Source organism: Crocuta crocuta, unplaced genomic scaffold (genome assembly GCF_008692635.1).
Source record: "Crocuta crocuta isolate KB4526 unplaced genomic scaffold, BGI_CrCroc_1.0 scaffold95, whole genome shotgun sequence".
In the NCBI taxonomy this organism is placed as follows: Eukaryota; Metazoa; Chordata; class Mammalia; order Carnivora; family Hyaenidae; genus Crocuta; species Crocuta crocuta.
The window spans coordinates 5,708,044-5,734,487 of NW_027530971.1; the positions used below are offsets into that span (position 1 = coordinate 5,708,044).

General features: G+C 42.5%; 1 protein-coding gene across 4 annotated transcripts; it reads right to left on the reverse strand.

The window, feature by feature from the left end:
- Nucleotides 1-26,196, reverse strand: PTGR1 (prostaglandin reductase 1). Of its 4 annotated transcripts, none has more exons than XM_077769865.1 (10): nt 26,113-26,196; nt 23,270-23,385; nt 21,782-21,827; nt 19,783-19,839; nt 15,192-15,359; nt 11,289-11,406; nt 10,415-10,570; nt 7,611-7,719; nt 3,767-3,885; nt 1-259 (listed from the first exon to the last, which is right to left on the reverse strand). In XM_077769865.1, exons 2-10 carry the CDS (start codon nt 23,373-23,375, stop codon nt 149-151), a joined length of 990 nt encoding a protein of 329 aa, XP_077625991.1. In that variant the 5' UTR covers nt 23,376-23,385; nt 26,113-26,196; the 3' UTR covers nt 1-148. The 4 variants fall into 4 exon arrangements, with proteins under 4 accessions (XP_077625991.1, XP_077625989.1, XP_077625990.1 ...); XM_077769863.1 differs by lacking the exon at nt 26,113-26,196 and adding an exon at nt 25,618-25,725; XM_077769864.1 differs by lacking the exon at nt 26,113-26,196 and adding an exon at nt 25,614-25,690.
- Nucleotides 26,197-26,444: the final 248 nt, after the last annotated feature.

Here is a 26,444-nt window from a genome sequence, read left to right on the forward strand (position 1 = left end):
TACCACTTAAATGTGTTTTATTAGATAGATCAAACTGATTACAATTTCTTAGATAATGAAGGTAGTATATATTTTTACTAAATGGTTAAAAAGACCTGTGGTAATCATCCAAATGAGTTCCAGATTCCATGTGTCTCTTTTTTTTTTTTCATACTTTCACTATTGTTTTCCCCAAATTTTCGCCTTTCAGCATTCCCATAAACGCAGCTGGCATGTTTTCAAACCCTTCAGTGATGTATTCATGGTACTGGATCTTACCCTGTATCAAAACGACAACAAATATAGCATGTTAATTTCATATTCGGAATGATATACTTTACTCATCATAGCAACAAACTTATCAGAACATCCTTATCTTGGACATCTAAGAGGGAGGCCCAGTCTGCCGTGAACGCATAGGCAATCTGGGGGCATGAGCCACAAAGTACACATAATGATTTGGTAACAGGCGTTAGGTCGCAGGGTAACAATAGGGGAAAGGTCACAGGAAGTGATTAAGCAATTTCTAAGTAAATCATATGGAAAAGTTTGATAATGCAATGATCTCAGAAAAGGCGGAAGAAGATGGAAAAAGGGGCCCCGTCCAGAGTATTATCTGTTTTCATCCTTCCAGTAGCTTCATGACGTAGCATCATTACCTCTCTTGGACCCCTGAAGCGGCAGAGCCCGTTCAGGAATTGTGAATCCCACGGCAGCCTAATAATCCAGCCTCCCTTCAAGCCCAGATTCTTTCAATATGTGTTGAACATTCACTTGGGCACATGGGAGGGAAGGGTTCATTTAGTGAGGGTTTTTCATTTCTCTGCTGCAAGGCAGTCTACACAGTGGAACTAATTTACATTTTCAAGGTTTTTATAAGGGATCTTCTGTGGAGACTGGAGTTACCTGATACCACTTATTTTCCTAACGTATTCCAGTGATGGCTTAGCACCCTTTATGGATTTATGGAGGGACGATTTGCTTGGGGTTACTCAACTAATTAATGTATATGGAGGCTGGGATTTGAAGAACCCTTGATGAGAAAGCCCAACTCTTTCCTATTCTTAAAGGAGGCAGAGAGCCTGTAAAGAGGCAAATGCTGTAATCAAAAGTTTGCAAGTTAAAAGTAGAGGATGAATAGTAATCTGTAGGTGATAATAATATGATAAATCAAGGTGCAGAATTCAGGGCATATGGACCCCCTTTGTACTATCTTTGTGATTTTTCTATAAATCTAAAACTATTCTAAAAGAAAAGCATGTTTTCAAGAAGAGAAAGAGATGAGGAAACAAAACTGAGTAGATGAGAGAGAAATTAGGCCAATTCACTAGTTACTGAAAACAAGACTGTAATTAGGTCCACTCTGCTAGAAGGAGGCACTAGGAAGACCAGCACAGTGGTTTCTCGTTGTCAGCTGCCATCGTGGGAGGGCTAGGTCAGATTTCATCAACAGGGACAAAGAGGCTCCGCACTGGGAACTTGAAGATCATTTAGCTCTTCCCAGCTTCCTGGAAAGAGCCCGGCTCCACACTCCCAGCATTGGACCGGGAAAAACACCAAGCTCCAGTGGCTGCCAGAGAAGCAATCTATTTCTTTGAATTGGGAAATGATGACAAAGCCAAGAGTTTAGAAGTGTGATACCACTTTTCCCCTCTGAAACTAAAATAATACCCTTTGGTTATTCAGAGTTCTGTTGACTAAAACTCCAAACTGTGCAAGGTGGGAAAGTGTCACAACATAGGACAGGGTTGGCCTTCTCCTGTGGATTGAAAGCCATGGCTACAGGAAGATGCCAATCTGGACCTGGAAGAGCCACAGCCCCAAACAGATGTCCCTCCAACATTTGTCCAACCATGTTCATCTCGTGTTTACATTGATTCAGGCAGCATTCTAGGTGGTGGGGATACATCAGAAAACAAAATGCATGAGCGTTGCTGCCTTCATGGAGGATACATTCTCACAGGAGGGTGATGGGCAATAAATATAAGTGAATTATAGTATACATTATGTTAAAAGATGATAATTGCTATGGGTAAAAGTAAGATAAGGAGGCTCGAGAATGGAGGGGGACTGCAATTTAAAATAGGGGCATTCTGGGTCACGTGGGTGGCTCAGTCTGTTAACCGTCCGACTTTGGATCAGGTCACAATCTCGTGGTTCGTGAGTTTGAGCCCCGCATCCAGCTCTGTGCTGACAGCTCAGAGCCCAGGGCCTGTTTCAGATTCTGTGTCTCCTTCTCTCTCTAACCCCTTCCCTGCTCGCACTCTGTCTTTTTCTCTTACTAATAATTAATAGATAAATATTTTAAAAATCATAAAAAATAGAGTAAAATAGGGCCATTTTAAAAGTTTGCCTCATTCAGAAGGTAGTTTTTAGGAATGACTTGAAGGAGATGAGTGAATTAAGGAAGCAGTTATAGAGGGACAGAGCGAAGTGGAGAGAGATGGCAAAGTAAGCAAGGGATGAACACTAAGAAATAAAATTAGAGAGGTAATGGGGGCCAGATCACGTAGAGCTTTGTAGGTTTTATTCTAAGTGAAATGGGGAACTTTGCAGAGTTTTGAGCATAAGAATGACATGGTTTGATTTATGCTTTAAAAGATCACACTGGCAGCTGTGTTGGGAATTGTCTGCTGGGGCACAAAGTTGGGAGGCCAGACAGAGGCTACTGCAACATCTAGGCTGACAAGATGGTGGCCTGGACCAGGGTGGTAGCAGTGGAGATGGGAGAGCTGGACAGATTCTGTGTATATTTTGAAGGTTGAGCTACCAGAATTTCCCAAAATATTAAACGTGGGTTTGAGAGAAAGAAAGGAATCAAAGATGATTTCAAGGTTTTTGGCCTGAGNATATGGAATGGATTTGGCAGGGAAGATCAAGACATATTTAGCTTTTGACGTGTTGAGTCGAAGATGTGTATTACACATCTAAGAGCAGCTGTTGAGCAGCCCGGAGCCCAGGGGAGAGATCCAGGCTGGAGACAGACATTCAGGAGCTGTCAGCATACCAATGATATTTAAAGCCAAGAGCCTGGGTGAGGTAAGTAAGGGATAGATAGACTGTGGGCAGAGAAGAAAAGAAGCCCAGTGACCGTATCTTGGGACACTCTATTATTAATCTGAGAGAAAAAAAGAAGCTAGTAGAGGAGGAGGTCCTCTGAGGAAGACAAATCTGTGAGGAAAACCATGAGCCAAGGGAAGGCAAGGGAGGAAAGTATACTAAGGACAGTGTGATCATCTCTGTCAAATGTCACCCAGAGCCAAAGGATTTTAAGAACCAACCACTGCAGTCCACAATCTGAGGACACTGTCAACCTTGACAAAAGCAATTATGATGGAATGGCAAGAGTGCAAAAGCCTGATATGTGGGTTTAAGAGAGAATGGAAAGAGAGGAACTGCAGACAGTGAATGTAAACGCTTCTTGGGGCGCCTGTGTGGCTCATTTGGTTAAGTGTCCGACTTGGGCTCAGGTCATGATCTCATGGTTCCTGAGTTCAAACCCCCCATCAGACTCTGTGCTGACAGCTTGGAGCCTGGAACCTGCTTAGGATTTTATGTCTCCCTTTGTCTCTGCCCCTCCCCTGTTCACACTCTGTCTCTGTCTCTCTCTCAAAAAAAAAAAAAAAAAAAAAAAAAAAAGCATTAAAAAAAACCCACTTCCTTGTATTTTGTTCTAAAAGGGGGAGCAGTGAGGTGGACCTGTATTTGCAGTGGAAACGAAGCCTATCATGTCAGAAGGGAATGGGATCCAGTGTACAATTGGGGGAGTGGCTCTGGAGCCCCTCACCTCTAAGACCCATTTCAGCAAGTCTTTCAGAGCCTTCTGGCGGACATCTCCTTGCCAGCGGGTGACGATGAACCCTTCCATGCGGAGTTGCTGATAGATGATAATCTCTGGGGGTGGGCCTGTGAAAGAGGAGGACACATTTAGCTGACAGGGTCCAGGGAGGTGGCCATGGTGAAAACACAAGCAGTACAAGTCACATCACTGTTCTGAATTTCTGTATTCTTTTCTGATCCACAGAGCTATCCACAAATCAACATATCCTCTGTGGTAGATGGAGTCATGGTCCCCAAAGATGGCCATATCTTAACTCCCAGAACCTGTGAATGTGCTTCCTTACATGGCAAAAGAGACTTGGCAGGCATGATTAAGTTAAGAGCCTTTAGATGAAGAAATTATTCTGTATTATACAGGTGGGCCCAATATAATCACAAGGGTCCTTGTAAGGAATGCAGAAAAGTCAGAGTCAGGAAAAAATATATGATGATGGAAGCACAGATCGGGGTGAAAGAGAAAAACAGACATTGGAAGATTCTGTGCTACTGGCTTTGAAAATGGATGTAGGGACCACGAGCCACAGAATGTGGGCAGCCTCTAAAAGCTGGCAAAGGCAAGGAAACAGACTCTCCTCTTGAGCCTTCAGAAAGGATTCAGCCCTGCTGATCCATGTTAGATTTTTGAACTCCAAAATTAGAAGGCAATAAATCTGTGTTGTTTTAAGCCACTAAATCTGTGTTAATTTGTTCCAGCAGCAATAGGAAACTAACACACACTCAGAGACCTTGCACAGGCCAGGCAGCCAGGGAATGTTCAGCCCGCACACGTCAGAAGCAAGGCCCACCCCAAACCGCCCAATCAGTTCTATAGAACAGAAGCAGGTCCTGAAGATAACATGAAAATGTTCCTGTGCTAATCAAGCACAAATACCCTGATATTCCTGACACTTAGAATTCTTTTTCAGAATCATATGGAAGGCTTGTGAAAAGGGATTGCTGGCCCCTCCCCCAGTTTCTAATTGTCAATATGGAATGGGTCCCAAGAATCTATACGTCTAACAAATTCTCAGAAGATGGTGATGCTGCTAGTCCTGGGCCCATACTTTGAGAACTACCAGCCTAGAGAAAGAACCAGGCTACCCTGTGGCCTATCAAGAAGGCAGTACTTAGGGCGCCTGGGTGGCTCAGTTGGTTGGGCATCCGACTTTGGCTAAGGTCATGATCTCACAGTTCGTGGGTTTGAGTCCCACAATGGGCTCTGTGCTGATAGTCAGGAGCCTGCTTTGGATTCTGTGCCTCCCTCTCTCTCTGCCCCTCCCTTACTCACACTCTGTCTCTCTTTCTCTCTCAAAAATAAATAAACATTTGGGGCACCTGTTTAAGCATCTGACTTCGGCTCAGGTCATGATCTCGTTGTTCATGGGTTCGAGCCCTGCGTCGGGCTCTTGTGCTGACAGCCAGCTCAGAGCCTGGAGCCTGTCTTCGGATTCTCTATCTCCCTCTCTCTCTCTGACTACCCCCCCCCCATTCACGCTGTCTCTCTCTCTCAGAAATAAATAAAACATTAAAAAATTTTTTAAAATAAATATTTAAAATTTTTTTAAAAAGAAAAGGTAGCACTCTTCTGTGTGAGAGAGAAAAGGTTGTGTTGGTTGTCTGGCTTATTTTCCCAAGGATCCTGAGTAGCCAGAAACTGAGGGAATGACACCTGAGCATAGTCTTAAAAGTTCCAGGAAGTCAGGTGAACATGCCCGGGAAACCTCAGCACCAGAAGAGCTGAGGTGACTGGCAGAATTTATTTGCAGCATCCTTGATAACTGGCATCACTCAAGCTGAAAGTTCCCATTCCCTACTCTGGAGACTGTCACAATAGCAGTCAGAAAAATAGGGCCTTGTCCTGAACCCTGGTGCAAGAGGAGTGATAAGTGAGAGGGACTCAAAAGACAGCGGCATGACTGAAGTGCCAGGTTGCTCTTGCAGAAAAGGTGCTTCTTCAAGAACATGCACACCAACCATAGATCTCTTTAGGTTTAGAGTTGGAATCCTCATTTCCTCATCTTGGAAGAGGATGGAATACCATTTCTGGGCTTATCCACCCTGATGGGAATATAGTTTCTTTATTGGGAGCAATAAGAATGTGGCATTAAAGCCGGGGCAAATAATTACCTCTGAGCTATCCTAACAGTGAAATATGTTAGGATTTCTAGAGCTCAGAGGCAGGGCAGGACCTCATCTAAGGCGAACGGACATGGCCAGCTGACGTCTCAAAGACCTATCTGAGCCGCTCAGCTTCCAAACTCTAATTGCTAAAAAGACGAGATCAAGTTACTGGACCCAAAATATTTGGCTGTACCTTACTGGACTATGGTCAAGAAAATGCATCCTGGTGCTTTGCTCAACGGGCAGGCAGAAGATTTCCCAGGATTCTAGCTTAGCTTCAATTGGAAAAAATAGAGGGGGAGAAAGTCCGTAGCAATAAGGCTGCCAAGTGCACCCGGAGTCCTCTTGGAGATGGTCGTATCTTTGATTCTTCCCAGCCCGAGAGGGAGTCTGCAAGCTGTCCTTTCTCAGGCCCTTCCACTCTCACTCACCTGTCTCAGTGCAGTTGTGGGGTGTGTTAACTAGAAGGGCTGTGGGGTTTCATTCCCATGAGTGAAGCCCGTCACAGAATGAATACCCAATTTATTTATGGTTATCATCCCAGATCCTGATGATAACCTCCAAGATTCCTTTTTGCTCTTTTTTTCCTCCTTTTTTTGGGGGGGGGAGCACAGGTCAATCTGTAATCTCACCAACAGCACAGGATCGTTGTAGTAGAAAAGGACTCTGTACGAGAAGTGCTGAAGGCCCATCTTTGAGCCTCTTGCTACGAGGATCTAAAGAGCCTCTGCTCTCTCCATTCATCTCCCCATTCATAAAATAAGAGGCCTGTGCAACAACTCTCAGAGAATTAGGACTTAACAAATAGCGTTCTCTAGTGGATACTGCTTTTGGAGCCCTGTGGGTAGAGAGGGCAGGGGGCAGCCTCAGCATAGAAGAGTGGAGAAGTGGGGAGATGGAGGCGCAAAAGAAACAAAGTAAGGACAATCCAGGAATGGAGGGGAAATGCATGCTCCTCTCCCTCTCCAGTTTGGGGGGGCCAGTTTCTGCAGCTCTCGGAGGCACCGCCCACTACTGTCAGAAGGAAATGGCGGCCTGTGGTTTCCTTCACCCACATCACGTCATCCTCTCCCATCCCCACCCCTCCAGCAATGTCCTCAATATCCCAAAGAACCCTAATATTGCACCAGCCAGACCAAGGTGTTCTGTCTCTAAATCAAATCATGGCTGTCTTCTCACAACTTTGCCCAAAACAATAGGTAAACAATTAAAACTCTTAACAATTATCAACATTTCTCCCATATTTTCAGATTCTGTTATTTCTCTATACCAAAATCTAATATAAGCGATTTAGCAGAAACATATAAAAGTACATATTTTTAGTTTAATAAACACTACTTCATCAAGAATATCAGGAAGTCTGGGACTCCTGGGTGGCTCAGCCGATTAAGTATCTGACTTCACCTCAGGTCATTTTCTCGTGGTTTGTGAGTTCGAGCCCCACAATGGGCTCTGTTCTGACAGCTCAGAGCCTGGAGACGGCTTTGGATTCTGTTTCCCTTGCTCTCTGCCCCTCCCCCACTCACACCTTGTCTTACTCTCTCAAAAATAAATAAACATTTAAAATAAAAAAAAAAAGAATCTCAGGAGTCTTTTAATATTTTGATAGTCACTGGCCTATATACCATATCCATGAATTTTCTCCTTGCCCAGTGTTTCTACATCTGTGATCATGTGCATGAACTCATTACCTGGGGGAAGTGGGCGAGTAGCATTATATACAGAGATGGCCCCACATATAGCAATTCTTCCAAATTTCTTCATCTGGGGAATAACAATGTTTGAAAACTCTCCACCTACCTAAACAGGATGAAAAAAAAAACATTAACAACCCACTTCATGTAATCTAAACACTAGAAGATTTAGGAGAATCATTAAGTCACAATTATCATTTCATAACATTTGTTTTAGAAGCAAAAAATCAGACTGAACTAGCACAACAGTGCAGAAAATTGTATTTGGAAAGGGACATGAGAGGCTGGATGTTTCTGTTTCACTGTAGGAACATACTGTATATAACTTACACATTTTACTTTATTATATTTTGGAGTTCTCTGACCACTTGAACAATCTTTTTGCCTCTATCTAAAAGCATGGAAAAAAATAGTCAAAAGCCACATCAAGAACAATGTTGGAAGACTCACATTTGACAATTTCAAAACTTACTACAAAACTATATCAATCAAGACAGCATGGGAGCAGAAATATAGATCAATAGAGCTAAGCTGCAAGTCCAGAAATAAACTCTCACTTTATGGTCAATTGATTTTTGACAAGAGTCTCAGCACAATGAAATAGGGGAAAGAACAGTCTTTTCAACAAACGGTACAGAATGACTGGATGTGGTAAAGAATGAAATTGGACCCCTCCTTACACAATACACAAAAATTAACTTAATATGTATCATAGGCCCAACTCTATAAGCTAAAGCCATAAAACTCTTAGAAGAAAACATAGGAGTAAATCTTTATGACCTTGGATAAGACAAAACCTTCTTAAACATGACATCAAAAGCCCAAACAACAAAAGGAGAAATAAATCAGCCTTCATCAAAATGTAAAACTTTTGTGGGGCACCTGAGTGGCTCAGTCAGTTAAGTGCCTGACTTTGGTTCCAGTCATGATCTCATGGTCTGTGAGTTCGAGTCCCACATCAGGCTCCGTACTGACAGCTCAGTGTCTGGAGCCTGCTTCAGATTCTGTGTCTCCCTCTCTCTCTGCCCCTTCCCTGCTCACACTCTTTTTCTCTCTCTCTCAAAAATAAATAAACATTTAAAAAAATTTTTAAAGATTTAAAACTTTTATGCTTCAAAGGACACCATCAAGAAAGTGAAAGGAAAAAAAAGAGAGAAGGTGAAAGACAACTCATAGAATAGGAGAAAATTATTGTAAACCATATTCAGTCAATCCTCATTATTGGTATTTTCCATAGTTGAGAAAGAAACTACTTGCTAAATCTATTTATAACCCTCAAATCAACACTCACAGAGCTTTCCTGCTCATTTGCTGACATGCCTAGAGCAGTGAAAGATACACAAAGTTCCCAGCTAAAGTCAAACAAAGCCAAGGTTCCTTTTTTCACCCCTCCCAGACATCACCAAAGGAGGAAGGCAGAAGGAAGCAGTACAGAGTAGTTCAAAAAGCTCCAGCTCTGGCGCTGGTTGGGTGGCATCTGAATCCCATCTCTGGGAGGATCAGTTTATGGGGAAGCCTCAGGCAAACTTCTTAACACTTAAAAAATGAAGAAAAGAGAAGCTGTAGGAAGAGTTGTTTTTAGGATTTAGGATCATAATGGAGGTAAAATGTGTGCTTGAATATACATACTTGCCTGAGAAGCAGTACTCATTGTTTGTGGTGACTTGATAGAACATAGCTACCAGGAATACTGAGAATTGACTATATCTGATAAGGGACTTATCAGAACTCTAATAAGGAACTCTTTCTTAAAATTCAGCAAGTTGAAAAATGGGCAAAAATATTTGAGTAGAGATTTCTCCAAAGAAGATATGTAAATGGCTAAAAGCACATTAGCAATTAGGAATACCATTAGCAATTAGGAAAATGCAAATCAAAACCCCAGTGAAATACGACTTCAAACCAACTAGTATAGCCATAATCAAAGTGATAGGTAGTAAGTGCTGGTGAGGATGTAGGGGAATTGGAACCCTCATATGCTGCTGGTGAGGACATAAAATAGTGGAGCCATTTTGCAAAATAGTTTGTCAGTTCCTCAAAATGTTAAATACGGAGTTATCACATGACCCAACAATTCTACTTATAGGCATATACCCAAGGTCATGAATATTCACAGCAGCATTATACGTAATAGCCAAAAAGTGAAAATCATGCAGATACCCATCAATTGATGGATGGATAAATAAAAAGTGGTATATCCATACAATGGAATATTATTCAGCCATAAAAAAGGAATGAAGTACTGATACATAATACAACATGGGTGAACCTTGAAAATATGTAATGTACAGTGTAAAAAGCCAGTCACAAAAGTCACTTTGGGGAGGAGATGGGGAGTAACTACTGATGAGTACAGCATTTCTTTCTGGGACAATGAAAATGTCCTAAAATTGATTGTGGTGATGCTTGTACAATTTTGTGAATATACTAAAAACCACTGAATTGAACACTTTAAAATGGGTGAATTATATCTCAATAAAGCTGTTTTTTAAAGGCATATGAACTTTATAGATTTGAAAAAAATTTTTTAATGTTTAGTTTATTTTTGAGACAGAGAGAGACAGAGCGTGAGTGGGAAAACAGAGAGAAAGAGAGAAACACAGAATCCGAAGCAGGATCCAGGCTCTGAGCTGTCAGCACAGAGCCTGACACAGGGCTCGAACTCGCCAACTGCAAGATCATGGCATGACCTCACCCAGGTGCCCCTGTACTTTATATATTTTAGGTGGAAACTCTAGAAGGCCATTCCATTGTATAGTACTTTGTTAGTAAACAAGATATTAAGTCCGTTTTGTGCTTACATTATCAAAATAACAATCATAACCATCAGGAGAGGCTTTTTTCAAAGTTTCTTCCAAAGACTCTACTGCTTTGTAGTTAAAGGCAACATCAAATCCAAGCTTTTTAAGGTAGGCAACCTTTTCGTCAGACCCTGCCGCTCCAACAACTTTGCAGCCCTAAATGGGGAGAAAAAAACCGTTTATAAGCCGAAACCATGGACTAACTCACCTTCCTAGCCTAGTATGGTCAGATTCCCCATGAACACCTTCTTAGGTGATGAACCACATACATGAAGATACCATGATAGGCTAATAGGCCCATAGGTGAAATTAGTCCATGAATCAGCCTACAATCCAACTATAACTTCAGCTTGTCTCTGATCAACCCACAGATTCTGGTCTATGTTTATGTGGTTTGTGGCTCGTTTCAACTTGCTGGGTGACAACCTATTCATTTGACTCTCGTTTCTTTATTTTGGAGCTTCTTTTGCAGTGGCTTGCATGCTATCTTTTGGTACAGTGGTTCTTTAGGCTATAATTTAGGCTCAGCTCTGGAACTCTCAGCCCTCTTGTCCCCCCCCCATAACTGCCCCCCTTATTCTTTGATTTGGGCTCAAGCATTGGACTAAATAGAACCTGTCTCATCATAGAATCACAGAGGAACTGGAGAGCATTCTGAAAAGCACTTTCAGGATGAGACTAGAAACTATACTGGTACATGGAGAGTAGCTCTTCAGAAATCTCTCTTCTATTCTGAACGTATCTTCAACTTCCAGGCAAGACCCACTAAACGAAACCCCCTGAGACCAGAGAAGGTCTGGTTTGTTCACTGTTGTATTCTCAGTGCACACAGTGGGTATTGAGTAAATGTCTGGTAATGGAAGAAGACGCTTACCTTGAGCTTAGCTATCTGACCCACAGCAGAGCCCACTGCTCCTGCTGCCGCATTAACCATCACTGTTTCTCCACCCTTCACACCACAGATGTCAAGTAGGCCAAAGTAGGCTGTTAGCCTGAGGGAAGAAAATTAAAGGTATGTGGATTGATTTGTAGCCTTCTCTTATAAGTTGTTTAGATATATCCTGAAGGCCTTCTCAACACCCTAGTGCCATGGGTGTAATAAAAGACAGAAAACATAGGAATTGAATATTACCAGCCACTGATGGTCCACCTCCTCCTTCCTCGCTTCTAGATAGGAATAGATATGATGGGAACTAGAGAAGAAATGGAGAGTTGGTTGGAAAGGGGCTACACCTTGTCTATCCCCAGGCTAAGTCTCAGGAGCAAAAGAAGATTCCAGGACTCTGGGGGTCCTAGAATAGAGAGCTTTTGTCTCATTCCTATGCAATCCTGGGGAGATGGTGAACTTCATGGGGAAAGCCTCTCTGTCATCATGGTGCCATAGCCATAGAACAGATGAGAGGATCTGAGAGAAACACCTTGAGTTTTCCATGGCTCCTACGTGGGATGGAAGAGCTTCTGAGATTTCCCCACCTCCTCCTAAGTGAGATGTTGAAGTTAGCTTGCAGGGAAAGAACTATGGAGTCTACAAAGATGCAGCTCAGACAGCACTCACAAGAACCAAGTGAAGAAGCCACCAGTTCGGGTGGACAGCTTGGAAGGGGATATCACTGAGGACTCAGTGGGAAAAGTTACACTTTGAAGCAGAAGACCAGCATAAGACTAAGACAGGTCAAGATCAAGAAGTTATTGGGGCACCTGGGTGGCACAGTCGGTTAAGCATCCAACTTCAGCTCAGGTCATGGTCTCACAGCTCATGAGTTTGAGCCCCACATTGGGCTCTTTGCTGTCAGCACAGAGCCCACTTCAAATCTTCTGTCTCCCTCTCTCTCTGCCCCTCCCTTCCTCACACTCGCTCTCAAAAATAAATATTTTTAAAAATTAAAAAAAAGAAAAAAAGATCAAGAAGTTGTTGTTTTGCCCCTACTGACACAGAATCTGTGTTAGCCCTGGAAGCTTTGCATCAATCCTGAGGAGAAAAAAAAAAGGAAATTCCGGGTTTTGAACCTGAACGATGTGAGAAATCACTATATTAAACTGAGGCTCTGTTTTACTACACAAGCCAAGATGCAGGCTTGGGATGGAGATGAGGTACAGCAATAGAAAAATTTTAAGTTCTATTTTTGTGCCCCTGAGTCTGAGCCAAAGAAATCTACATCCACTATGGTGATTGCTAAGCCACTTGCAAAATTTCAGACAAATTCATGTAAAGTTGTTTCTATAAGAAACAGAAGCTACACGTTAGCCTTTGACAATATCCGGGGACCCATTAGAGTTGGACATTAAAGGCAAGGCAGTGAAAGGCATAGAAATCTACACCTTTTCTGAGGACCCAAAAGCTAATAATCCTAGTAATGTTCAAAAGATGGATGGAGCATCACTTGCCTCAGAATCATCTGGAGTTTTATTAAAAATTTAGATTCCCAGGCCCTACCTCAGACGCACTGATTCAGAAATACTGAGACTTGAACATCTGAATTTTTAAAGACTAGGTGATTCTTATGGATTTCAGCAACAGAGAACCACCACCTTAATGGATGCTGAAACCGGAGCATGCTGGGTGAACTAGCATGCTCATAACCTCAAAAGAGAAGCAGAAGGTGCATTTTCTGATTATACCATTCCACCCATGACAATCGGTATCCCTCCCCACCTGGATCTCCCCTCTAGAAATTCTAAAATCACCCCTCAATTAGACATACTGCACTAGGAGACACAAGGCCTCTCCCAAACATCATATCCTTTTACAAATAAAATGGAGAAGCCAACCATAAAGAAATCTGAGAGGAAAAATTAAAGGCACACTTGGGACTAAGGTGGGGGGGGGGACTTAACATAATTAACAGTTTGGAGAGCAAAACACAGGAACTCTTCCAGCTTAACTGAGAAGATACAGGTCCAGTGAAGGAAGTGATGCTGATGCAAACCTGGGGGAAATGTTAAATCTCTGGAGCCTAGACAGCTGAAAGGCACCCTAGGTCTCAGTGCTCAACTTCTTTTTTAATAATGTTTCTTTATTTATTTTGAGAGAGAGAGAGCGAGCAAGAGGGGGGAAGTGGGGGAAGACATAGAGAGAGGGAGAGAATCCCAAGCAGGCTCCACACTGTCAGCACAGAGCCCCACGGGCTCACGAAATGTGAGATCATGACCTGAGCCAAAACCAAGAGTTGGATGCTCAACCCATTAAGCCACCCAGGCACCCCGAAGTTCAACTTCTTTTATGGTCTATAGCAGAAGAAGTTCCAGAAATCTTGAGGGCTAACCCATCCCACAGGTAAGGAGTCCAGAATGGCAGGAACTGCTCAAAGAATGTGCAGTGTGTCAGTAGAGGAGGTTAGAAACCTGGGATAACTCCTCTCCCTCCATCAGTGAGAACCAATGGTATGGAGTTGACTTCATGTGTATGAAGTAAAAATGCACTCCTTGGGGGCTTGGAACAGGGTGAATGAGAAGTACACACAAATGAGTAAGTTATCCTCTGTTTTAGGATTCAAATCTCCTAATATTTTACACATTACTTTCTCCCCAACTAAGTCATGGGAGATTTGCTTCAAGGTTTCCTCATGTCTGCCTTCACCCCTGCATTCCTATACCTGGCTCACAACTTAGAGAGAAGGACAGGTGAGATGACAGAAGAAAGGGGTGCCTGGGTGGCATCAGTTAAGCATCCCGCTCTTGATCTTGGCTCCGGTCATGATCTCATGGTTCGTGAGATCAAGCCCTGCATCAAGATTCTCTCTCTCCCTTTCTCTCTGCCCCTCCTCTGCTCATGCTCTCTCTCTGTCTCTCAAAAAACAAACTTTAAAAGAAGACTTTAAAAAAAAAAAAAAGAAAGCAAAAAGGTATTAAGCACCCTCTAATTTCACAGCACTGCCTCTTGGCCACAGCAATTCTAAGGAGTTCATAATCTGAGTGCAATCTAAACTGGGGGTGTGTGGGGCTGGTTTTTGCTAGAGGCTGATCGTTTGGGGTATATATTTCCATTTCATTCTTTAGAAGTCCTTCAAAGTGTGAAAAAGAAGGAGGGAGGGAGGGAATTGAGGGGGGAAGGAAGGAAGGAAAAGATCATACAACTTAGAGAAAGAAAGGAAATACATGAATTCCAGGTTAAAAGAGTTTTGGGGGATTCCAAAAGAAATTAATTTGACCTTGTTTCCCCAGACCATAAAAGGAAATTTAGGGTCCAAAGTACAACTGAGATATGATGAGCTGACCGGGAGTCTTCTTGAGGGACAAGGCCAAGGGACTCTTGTGTAGTTCAAGTCTGTGTCAGCTGAGTGACTGTGCAACCATGCTTGTGATTCATCTCATTTAAACTTCAGCTCCCTTTATACCTCAGGAAATTCAGATGTGCAAAGGGAAAGGTGAGGTATGAGAAACAGTACAGAAAAGTCAAGGTAGATTGAATCCTTTTTCTCTTTTTAAACTCTGAAATGGAGGCAGAGACCCTGAAGCCAAGACCCTCCCAGGGACAAAAGGAGCTAGTTCCTTTGTGTTACCATTTGCCAGCTGCTAGAAAGGGATTGTGCCCCATGCCGCTTCTCACTGCTGCTCTCTGGATCTGAGGGTCTCTGGCTGGACTTTTCCCTTTCTTTCCTTCAGTCCAAGGCCAACTCTAACCCATCTTTTTCCCTTCTTAGTCCTACCATCTACTCTAACCGGCCCCTGAGCCTAGAATGTCTTGGGTCCCTTCTTGTTGACCACATTCTGGACAAACTATTTTGGAAAACCAGAATGTCAGATATTCAGACAAATGAAATATACCCACGAAACTCACCCTGTCATGCCAACTATTCCCAGAGTCAAAGACATTGGTAACGTGTCTGGCCACTCTGCAGGCAGTTTTTCCAGATCTTTCCCATCAGAAATGGAGTGAGTTGTCCAGCCTGAAGAAGCCACTACCACAGTTCCTGTTGGGAAGGCTGAGTTTTTACTTTCTACAACTCTGAAATATAAAGCACAGTAAGATGTAGGAAACCTCTTCTCTTTCAAGGGAATTGGGATGCTGCATGGTTAGTGTTCCTAAAAGGGCACTGAAATTAATATTCCATGATCAAATACTCCACCGCATCTCTCCATCTTATTTCTAGACATCCGTTTCTCCTCCTCCTTGAGAAAAAAAAATATAGGCCACTAGAGAGGAATTCTCTGAACTGGTTCAACATCTGTCTCTGTCCTCACCCACTTTTCTCTAAGCGAGAGGTATGCATCCTCTGGTTCAAGGTGCTCTGGATACTGGCCTCTTCTGTTCTTCAAGGGCCACCCTCCATCCCCTAACCCTTTCTGTGTCCTGAATATTTAACATTGTCCTCTCCACTGCCCCTTTTGCCTTTTACATTCTAACTTCTTCACTGTCCAATCACTTGATAACCCAATGCAACACGGTTTCCACCCCATTACTCCACTAAGGTCACAATTTCTGATTGCAAAATCTAGTGGACATTCTTCACTCATTATCTGATATCGCCTTTCCACTGTATTCAACACTCTGGGCTACCCAAAGTCTTCTTCGTTGGATTCCACAATACTGCCTTCACTGGGCTTTTTTGCCTCTCCCTCCAAACTGCTCCTTTCCTGTCTCATTTGCTGATTCTTATTCTCCCATCTTCTCCTGCTGTTACCATTTTTTACTGTCTTTCCCTTGACCATAAAATTATGTAACACATTTATTTTAGAAAAGTTATACTATACAATATAAAAAAATCAATTCTAACCCCATAATACAAAGACAACTTGCTAATATTTCGGGGTGTGTTATGGCAATCTTAACGATATATTTTAAAATGTGTATTATAAGAATGCAAACTGGTATAACCACTGTGGACAACAGTATGGAATTTCAAAAAAATTAAAAATTGAATTACCATATGATTCAGTAATTCCACTACTAAGTATTTACCCAAAGAATATGAAAACACTAATTGAAAAAGATATATGCACCTCTATGTTTACTGCTGTGCTATTTACAATAGCCAAACTATGGAAGCAACCCAAGTGTCCTTCTATAGGTGAATGGAAAAAGACACACATACACACACACACACACACACACACACACACACACACACAGCGGAATATTACTCAGCCATAAAAAAGAATGAAATCTTGCCATTTGTAGTAACATGGATGGAACTACAGGGTATAACGCTAAGTGAAATAATAATTCAGAAAGACAAATGCCATATGATTTCACTCATGTGTAGAATTTAAGAAACAAAGCAAATAGCAAAGAAAAAAAGAGACAAAAAAATAGATCCTTAAATATAGAAAACAAACTAATGGTACCAGAAGGGAGGTAGGTGGGTGTAACATAGGTGAAGGGGATTAAAAGTACTTTTTGGGACAGCTGGGTGGGTTAAGCATCTGACTCGATTTGGGCTCAGGTCATGATCTCCTGATTTGTGGGATCAAGCCCCACATCAGGCTCTGTGCTAACAGTGCAGAGCCTGCTTAGGATTCTCTCTCTCTCTCTCTCTCTCTCTCTCCTTGCCCTCCCCTGCTTGCTCTCTCAAAATAAAGGAAAAAAAAATTAATGTTTATTTTAGAGAGAGAAAGACAGACAGACAGAACACGAGCAGGGGAGGGGCAGAGAGAGAGCGAGACACAGAATCCAAAGCAGGCTCTGGGCTCCAAGCTGTCAGCACAGAGCCTGACATGGGGCTCGAACCCACGAACTGTGGGATCATGACCTGAACCAAAGTCAGGCACCCAAGTGACTGAGTCACCCAGGTGTCCCAAAATAAATAAAATTTTTACAAAGAAGTACACTTATTGAGATGAGCAATGAGTAATATATAAAATTGTTGAATCACTATATTGTAACTAATATAACACTATATGTTAATTATACTGGAATTTAAAAAGAAAATAAGTAAATTTTTAAAAATGTTTATTATATGTATTTACATAATTGAAGCCACCTGGTTTTGCAACCCAGTTTTTCTCTGTCTACACAGAATATATGACTTATACTTCTTCTCATGTTAGTAAGAATCCTTTAAAAACTGAAATGAATTTCAGGGTGCCCTTCTGGCTCAGTCAGCAGAGTAAGCAACTCTTGACCTTGGAGGTAGGAGCTGGAATACCCACTGGGTATACAGATTACTTAATAATAAAAGCTTTTTAAAAAACTGAAATGAATCTATTATACCAGTACTAGACATTTAGGTTATTTCCGGTATCTTCTTTTTAAACAAAATTTCTTAATGTTTTATTTATTTCTGAGAGAGAGAGAGTCAGCGTGAGTAGGGGAGGGTCAGAGAGAGAGGGAGACATAGAATCTGAAGCAGGCTCCAGGCTCTGAGCTGGCAGTCAGCACAGAGCCTGGCACGGGGCTCAAACCCACGAACTGTGAGATCATGACCTGAGCAGAAGTCAGACACTTATCCGACTGAGCCACCCAGGCGCCCCAATTTCCAGTTATCTTCTAAATTATACTTCAATTAATATTTATAAATGTGAATTTATTATTTCCTTAGGCAATGTTTCTATAAATGGAATTACTAGGTCAGAGACTACTAAAACATCTGTTAACTCTTGTTGCATATTGCCAAATTCTTTTCTAGAAGGTTATACCAACTTTTCTTCCACCTTCAGTGTATATCATAACATTTCCATCACTGAGTATTGTCTTAAAAAAAACAACTTCTGCAAATTCAGCAAACACAAAAATATGTTATTCATATCTTTGATTATCAGCAGGAAATATATACGACTTATATGGAGAAAAGTTGTAATGGGCCATAACACAAAGATAGATAAATGGAGAGATATACTTTGTGCCTGGAGAGAAATGTACTAAAGATAACAAGTTTCCTCTAAATAAACCTATAAAGTCATTGAAATCCCAAAAATCCAAATATAATTTCAATAAATGGTGTTATAACTGACTAGTCATTTGGACGTAAAGTAAATACTTCACCCCTTATTCCAAAATAAAAAGTAAATGAACTGAAGACTTAATTGTAAAAAATTAGCATGTAAAATACCAGAAGAAGGGCATCTGGGTGGCTCAGTTGGTTAAGTATCCAGCTTTGACTCAGGTCATGATCTCATGGTTCATGAGTTCGAGCCTGGAATTGGGCTCTCTGTTGTCAGCACCCAGCCCACAAAATAAAATAATAAAATGAAATGAAATGAAATAAAGTAAATAAAATAAAATAAAATACCAGAAGAAAGTATGAATAAATATTTTAGTCATTTTGGAGGGGAGGATGACTTTTTAATGATGAAATGAAACTAAAAAGCCACAATCACAAATATTAATAATTTTATCACATAAAAATTTTAAACCATGATTGGACACAAGGGAAAGATAAAGATAAACGAAGACCCAAATATTTGCAACACTCATACTCCTAACATATAAAAAGCTTGTACAAATCATTAATAAAAGATAAAAAGACCTAAAGGAAGAAAGGAAAGGACATAAATATACTTCACAGAAGAGAACTGATAATTTACAAAAAGAAAGTCAACATCACTAATAATGAAGGAAACGGAAATTAAACTAAGCATGAAGTTTCGACGTGAATTCATCTCAGATTGCCAAAACTGATGGTAAGCAATGGGCATTTGGTATGAAGGAGAAAGGTTCTCTAATACTATTGGTGGGAGCGGATGTTCAGACAATATTTTTGAAGAGCAATTTGACATCGAATCCTCAAATTAAAAATGCACATCTCCTTTGACCTAGAATTTATACTTCTGGGAATTTAATGTGAAGCAATATTTATCCAAGTAGACAAAGAATACACAGACATGCACATAAAGATGTACACATGTTCCCTGCAGAACTATTTATAATAGAAAAAATTGGAAACAGTTGCTATCAGGAATTTAGTTAAATGACAGATAACAGTGGAATAATTTACAGCCATTAAAAGGTAGGTAGTATATTTATATACTACCAACAAAAGATATCCATAACACATTAATAAAAAGAAATTTGCTGAAGGGCATATAATACTGCTAGTTTAGAAAAATCATAGATATTGTTTTGTGTACCGAACAATTCTGAAATAAGAATACACTAACAATAGTCATCTCTAAGGCTCAAATGATGGGGGAACTTTCAGTTTCCAAGATATAAAATTTTGATTTATTGGTATTTTTTACAATAGTTGTAAACTGGACAAAAGCAATTTTTTAAGTAATTAAAAGCAAGACTAGCAAAGTGAAATGGCAGTGCTGACAATCTCACAGACTTCCCTTCCCCTCGGGAAAGGGGCAAAATATCCCAAGTTGCTCCCAAGGTCAGTGAGTGAGCCACATGGGCTGAAGAAACTGTACGGGCGACGGACGGAGACAGGGCCCAACAGGAGCTTAAGAGAGACACATGTGTCAAGCACTGGGACAAACAGAAATACCTGGCCACTTGCTGCCCCATCATCATATCACCCTCCTTCAATCTTTTGGCTGCCACTCTGGAAAAAGAAAACAAACATAAATTCTTAATACATAAGAGCATCGAGGGAAAACCGTCTTGAGTTTCAGGCCGAATGGAAAATCAGTGGGAAAGTGTGTGCTGATACATGAAGGTAATATAACTGGGTGAAATGCAGAAGGAGAGCTGTTAGAGGTAGTTCGGCTTTGTGACCCCAAAGAAGCATTCTGATAGTATTTTTCTGGGAAATGAACATGAGAATCTTACTATCATGTTCCATTGAGGATAAGTTTCTACCAATGCCTTAAAACAACGAAGACACTGCTGAGTCCTTGTTACTCAAGTCACAAGTTGTGATATTGTGATTTAGAGTTAGGATTAATATATTCTGTCTACATCCGGTTTCTGGCACAGAGCTCCTAAAACTCCTGGGATTTCCCAATTGCTGAGGCTGATAAAGGTATCTTTTGTTATGTTAATGAAGCGGCTCTAGGAAAGCTCCTAAGGATGGGAGATGGTTGCCAAAACCAACCATGTGGTTAGAGGGCTGTAACTTTCATTTCCCTTCCCCAGATCTCAGGAAATGGAGACGGACTAGAAATTGAATCAGTTGCCAACGGCCAATGTGAATCATTGTAAATCATCAAGCATGCCTATGTAATGAGCTTTCATAAAATAGGTTCAGAGAGCTTCTGAGTTGGTGAACAGAAGATCTGGGGAGAGTAGTGCCCTCCGAGAAGGCATGGATGCTCCTTGTCCCTCCCCATGTACTTTGCCCTATGTATCTCTTCCACATGACTGTTCTAGAGTTATATATCCTTTTATAATAAACCAGTAACCTAGTGAGTAAACTAGTTTTGTGAGTTCTATGAACCACGCTAGCAAATTAATTGAATCCAAGGAAGAGGTCGTTGGAAACACCAAAGTACAGTACTGTGGACCTGAGACTGGCATCTAAAGTGTGTGGGGATAGTCTTGTAGGACTGACTCCACGTGTGGGATCTGACACTGTCTAACTGTAAATACTGTCAGAATTGCGTTGAATTGTAGAACACCCCGGGGTTATCAGAGAATTGGTTGGTACTGTGGGGGTGGGGGGAACCTACAAATTAGAATTATTATTGCAGAATCATACTAGCCACACAAAAAGGGATGCTATTAACATTTTGAAACATTTTTTACATTAGATTTGAATCTCTACTGATCAGCTCTGAAAACAATCATTTTAAAGAATGATGACTACATTATTTACCTCGGCAAAAACCACTGAGAAGTTAGTGCCCCATAAAGGCAGGCCTTTTATTCCCTCCCCTCCCTAAATTTTGTCCTGAGTATACATGTTCCATTAAATTATAGGAATACAGGTAAATGGAAGACAAGAAAACCTTATTTTAGTCTTTCCATTTTCCTTCGCCCAAATTAGGTGCCAGGAGTGAAATGGACCAATTGGATTTGTCTTAATTTTTCGGGAAGCAATTCTGGTGAGCAATGAAAGGCAAATGGTGCACATTAAGATAGGAGATGATGGTAAAATAAAGGGACCAAAGTAACTCCTCATCAAACTTCTCACACCTTTGCTGGCAAAGATGAGCATCCATGAATCTTATCGCTGGTATTATACTGGGACAATGGGGGGAAATGACAATCAGTTGGATATTTGAAAAAATGGACTATTTCAGGGGTACCTGGGTGGCTTAGTCAGTTAAATATCTGACTTCAGCTCAGGTCATCATCTCATGATTCGTGAGTTTGAGCCCCACATCAGGCTCTGTGCGGATAGCTCGGACCCTGGAGCCTGCTTCAGATTCTATGTCTCCCTCTCTCTCTCTGCCCCTCCCCTACTCACATTCTCTCTCTCTCTCAAAAATAAATAAACATTAGAAAAATGTTTTTAATAAATAAACAAATGAAATTTAAAAATGGACTATTTCAAAACACGGTCCCAAACACAACACATGAATTTTTTAGGAGGAAAATAATACCTCATGTAAGGATCCACAGTGAGAAACAAAGCTTCCAGCAGGACCTCTACAAAACAAAGCATTCCATAGGCAATTAGATACTCGACACTCTATGCCTTCCTTGACTTTGGCACTCTAAATAAACACAGGTAACCATTCTGCTTCAAGGTTGCCCTTCCATCAGTGCTTTCTATGGAAGACACAATAGGGGCTCTCACATTTGGTCCAGCCCAGATCGTCGTCATCGTCGTCATCATCATCATCATTATCATGTTATTTACTCAACACTCCATGCTTTACATAAATTCTTTTATATGATATTCTCAACTAGTACTGTTTCCATTTTATTTAGGCCTAGGTTAAGGAATTTGCTCAGGGCCACATCTGTAATCCCTACGTTACAGTGCTCATATAAGGTTTCACTAACAGCACCCGTCAGTATTAAAGAATCTGTATTTTGTTGCAGTGACCCTCATGCACACATTCTCTGGAATTTTGAATCTGAGTCCTGGCTACCCCAACTTAGATGGGACTGAACTTTGCCATGCTATTTGATTACATGCCCTTTTCTCAAAGCCTGTCTATATACCTGTAAACGCCCTTTATTGTTTGCTCTATAAAGCTAATCTCCAAACATGTTATAGTGTGTGCTGCCATTTCTCTCCCCTAGATTTCTTTAGGTTTGCCTTGTCCTTCCTCTTCCCCCAAGGGGATGGGAGACTCCTCAATGAAGGAAGAGAGCTTTTCCCTCCTGTCTATGTACAGGATAATCTGAGCTCTGCACACAGCTGCTAGGCATTGCTTTCCCCTCTTGCTTACTCCATCATCAGGCTTGCCAGGACAGAGAGGAAATCCTCCTCAGAGTCTGATCAAAGTCATGAACAATGTATCCAAGCTTGAGTTTCAATTATGAAGGAAATCAGTGGGATCCTCCAACATGATATGACATGAAGGCTTCACATAAGAAAACCTTGAAAAAAAACTCTGTTGCAGATTGAGAAATTGTCACAAATGCTTCCTATCTCTTTATGTAGGGTCTCCTTGCCACTCCTTCCATCAAGAAGTCTATTTCTCAATCCTTGAATCTGGACTTGGCTAATGTGACTTGCTTTCCATATTAGCAAACATGATATAAGTAGAGGCATGAAAGTACTTGTACGTTGGAGCCTGCCAACTCCTACTGTTCTAGATCAACAAGTCCACTGTAAAAGCAAAGAGCTCAAACCAGCCCACTAGAAAGGCCACACACAGGAGAACTGAGGCACATATACCTCGGCAGAAAGCTTGCTAACCATCAGCCATATGAGGGGGATGTCCATCCTAGATTAAACATTTAGCTCAGATGAGACCTGCAGAGTTACCACCAAATTAACCCAGCCCAAACTGCCAACCCACAGAATTGTGAGCTAATAATGCTTGTTGTTTGACATCACTAAATTTTGTGGCATTTTTGTTATGCAGCAAGGGCTAACTGATATAGTCTTTTCGATCTCAAATCTAATGACTTACCTCCATTGTTTAAGGGTGGGAGTTCAACTGTCTTCAACTCAAAGTTACCATGAGTGGGGCTGCCTTCTAAGTGCTTCTTCAGGATCCAGCTCTTAGCATAAACCATCCTGAAGTTCCTGGAACTCAGTAAAGATGTAGTCAGCTACCATGAAATGACTGGATTATTAAGACTTCCTAGCCATTATACTGAGGCCAGACAGGATGGTCTACTCATCATCTACTTCTCTTCATTATCATTTAACACCAATTATATTTATTAAGTATTTACTACATTTCTATTGCTGTGCTAAGCGCTTCATACACATTATTCTCATTTTATCCTCATAAATTCCCTATTAGATAGGCACTGCCAGTACAAATGAGAAAACTGAGGTTTCCTCAGAAATCTCCAAGGCAGGGGGCGCATGGGTGGTTCAGTCGGTTGGGCAGCCGACTTTAGCTCAGGTTATGATCTTGCGGTCCATGGGATCGAGCCCTGCTTCGGGCTCTGTGCTAACAGCTCAGAGCCTGGAGACTGTTTCAGATTCTGTGTCTCCCTCTCTGCCCCTCTCCAGCTCGTGCTCTGTCTCTCTGTGTCTTAAAAATAAATAAACGTTAAAAAAAATAAAAAAAAAATAAAAGAAGTCTCCAAGACAAGCAAAAATGTAAACTAACACAGAAAATCTTCCCAGCTACCACTAGGGTTTCCCCAGGACACTCGACAGCCACCTCATGTGCAAATACTGTTTCTCACCTCACATAAAGCTAATCCTGAGAAAGAGTGTCAAACACAAAGAACCAAAGGGAGGAAGGAACACGCACATCTTTCAGACAGATAGAGCAACGTTCTAAGGCAGTCTCATCCTGCTGTTCACCACAGCGTGGCGCTGCTGCTCCGTTCAGTGGTGAGTTTACTTTGGCACCAAATGGGAAATCCAGGGTTTAAATTCGCCTCCACAGGAAACCAAGAGAGATGATCCAGGCTGCCCTGAGCTTTGGGATCAGGACATTTTGCTTGAACCCATCTCCCCGCATCACGTGGGAGCCTCTCCTTCCTCAGGTGTGTACCGGTAGCTGAGAGGCCTGTCCCCCCTCAGTGTAAGCAGAGAGAGTCAGGGGTCGCCAGACATAGAAAGATGAGACACAGCTTTCGAGACACAGAAGTCATTTTTAGCCCTCAGCTACTCTTGTGATCTAAGCCCTCCTGACACTACTTACGCAAGCACACCTTCTGCAGGAGGTGTTACAATTACAAAGGAATGCAAAAACCTCAAAAGTTAAGAATTTTATGGAAACAAGTCCTCTTTACTGAGTCAGAAAATAGCCTAACCTTATCAGAGACAATAAATCAATGGCAAAACTCCCAGCTCTGTTTCGAAAGCAAAGACTGATCTCATGCGCATGGTTGGGCTGTTCTTTGCTAGACTGGAACCCCTTTGAGCACTCAAATTCCGGACTAATTGGAGCCAGAGAACTGATTACGCCCACCCCTGCTGACCCTCAAGACTTCAATCGACTTAGGACTGGACTCCGTCGACTTAGGATGACCTTTGCCCCAATTCATAATGAACTTGCCTTTGCAGAGCCCCTTCACGAATATGCATGAACCCTTAGCTTAAAACCTCCTCACTTTTCTTGTTCAGGGAGACACTACTTTGGGAAATATCCCTGATGTTCTCCTTTATTCTTGCAAATAAAATCCTTCCTTTTCCTATTCTATGGCTTGGTTCAGTCTTTCGACTGAACACGCATGAAGAGGCGACTCCAGTTTAGGGTAACAGCAGAGCCCCGGACACTTCTGCATTGCCGGGGGAGCATTCCCAGCGGGCGCATCCGTAGCCCTGCTCTTCTGCTAATCTCTTTCCCCCCAAAAGGCAGCTGAGAGCGAATTCTGCATTCGCTGCCGGTGCAGAAGCTCCCTGGAAAGAGCGAGGCCGCAGGGGCCGCAGAGTTCACGGAGTCCCATCCACCAGAGGGAGGTGTCCGGGTGCAGTGCCCGCAGGCGCGCTCATTCCCGGCTCCCACCTCGTCAGCCTGCACACACCCGTGCCCACTAACCGAATTCCGACCCCTATCTTTCTTCTTCTTGCGCACTTGTCCCAGTTTCGCGGTTCGGCAAGTTACTTGGCTAGCCGCAGGCCGGGGTAGGCAGCTAGGCCGTGCCCTTCCTCCATCAGGTCTCTAATTTCTCCAAGAACAGGCTGGGACTGGGAGACATCGATCGGGACATCTGGCTTTCTAGTTTCCTCCTAGTGCAAGACTCAGAGGTTATGCAGCAAGAAAAGAGGGAGAGCAACGCGCAAACGCTCCACAATAGGGAATTCTAGAAAATCAGCAGGAAAAATCGGTGGGGCGGCATGCTTACTCACGAGAGTCCGCGGGTTCCGCTACCCAGACACAGAAGGCGTTCGGGGTTGTGCGGCAGGGCTCTCACCCCTGAGATTTAAGGCGGGTCCCAGGAGGGGGGTGGGGCTTCCTCAGGGGCGGAAGAGGGTGGCGCAGCCCGGGCCCGCAGAGGGCCTCGGGAAGGAGGTCAGGGTTCCCCACAAGTGTGTGTGTATCTGTGTGTGTAGGGCGTGCTTCCAGTAATAAAGGCCTCTATCGGAGCCCTGCCCACGTGCAGCTGTACCTGTCCCAGCGTCCTACCTGGCAACCCGGTGGAAAGACGCCGCGTGGGAGAACGAGCCTCGGCCTCCACCGTTCAGGAAGGAAAGACCCCAAACGCAGTGTCCCCCAGCGGCCGCAGCCCAGGTCAGGCCCAGTGCTGGTTTTTATCTGATCCGCAAGGTCCTCCTCAGAACTCTGCTTGCCTGGCGTCCACACCTCCACCCCAGTCTAAGTCTCCCTAATGAACACATGTTTACCTTTCCCAAGTCTGTACAAGAGTTCCAACGTCTGTGAGCTGTGATCAGACTGCCCCAGGCAGGAGTGAGCGCTCTTCATTGAGGCGCCCCTACGAGTCAGAACATCCAGCCCTTAACGGGGCCTTTCTGAGACTCGGGGAGGAGAGGTGGTCTAAGGAAGGGGGTGTGCACAAAGCGAAAGTGCTGGTTTGGGCTACCCTGATTCGAAACTGGTGTTATTCCCTTTTCCTAGCTGTGCAGCTTTCAAGGAGTTCCTTAGCCTCTTCCTGCCTAAATTCACCCCTCTGCAAATAGGGAAAAGAATAGTGCTTTGTGAGGTCTCCCCCTAGTAG

Coding starts and splice junctions, on each gene's coding strand:
- PTGR1 (XM_077769865.1), bottom strand. CDS start 23,375: ATGGTTTATGCTAAGAGCTGGATCCTGAAGAAGCACTTAGAAGGCAGC. Junction 19,840..21,781: donor ACTGTGGATCCTTACATGAG/GTATTATTTTCC, acceptor TTCTTTTTCCAG/AGTGGCAGCCAAAAGATTGA. Junction 15,360..19,782: donor ATGGGGCAGCAAGTGGCCAG/GTATTTCTGTTT, acceptor TTTATATTTCAG/AGTTGTAGAAAGTAAAAACT.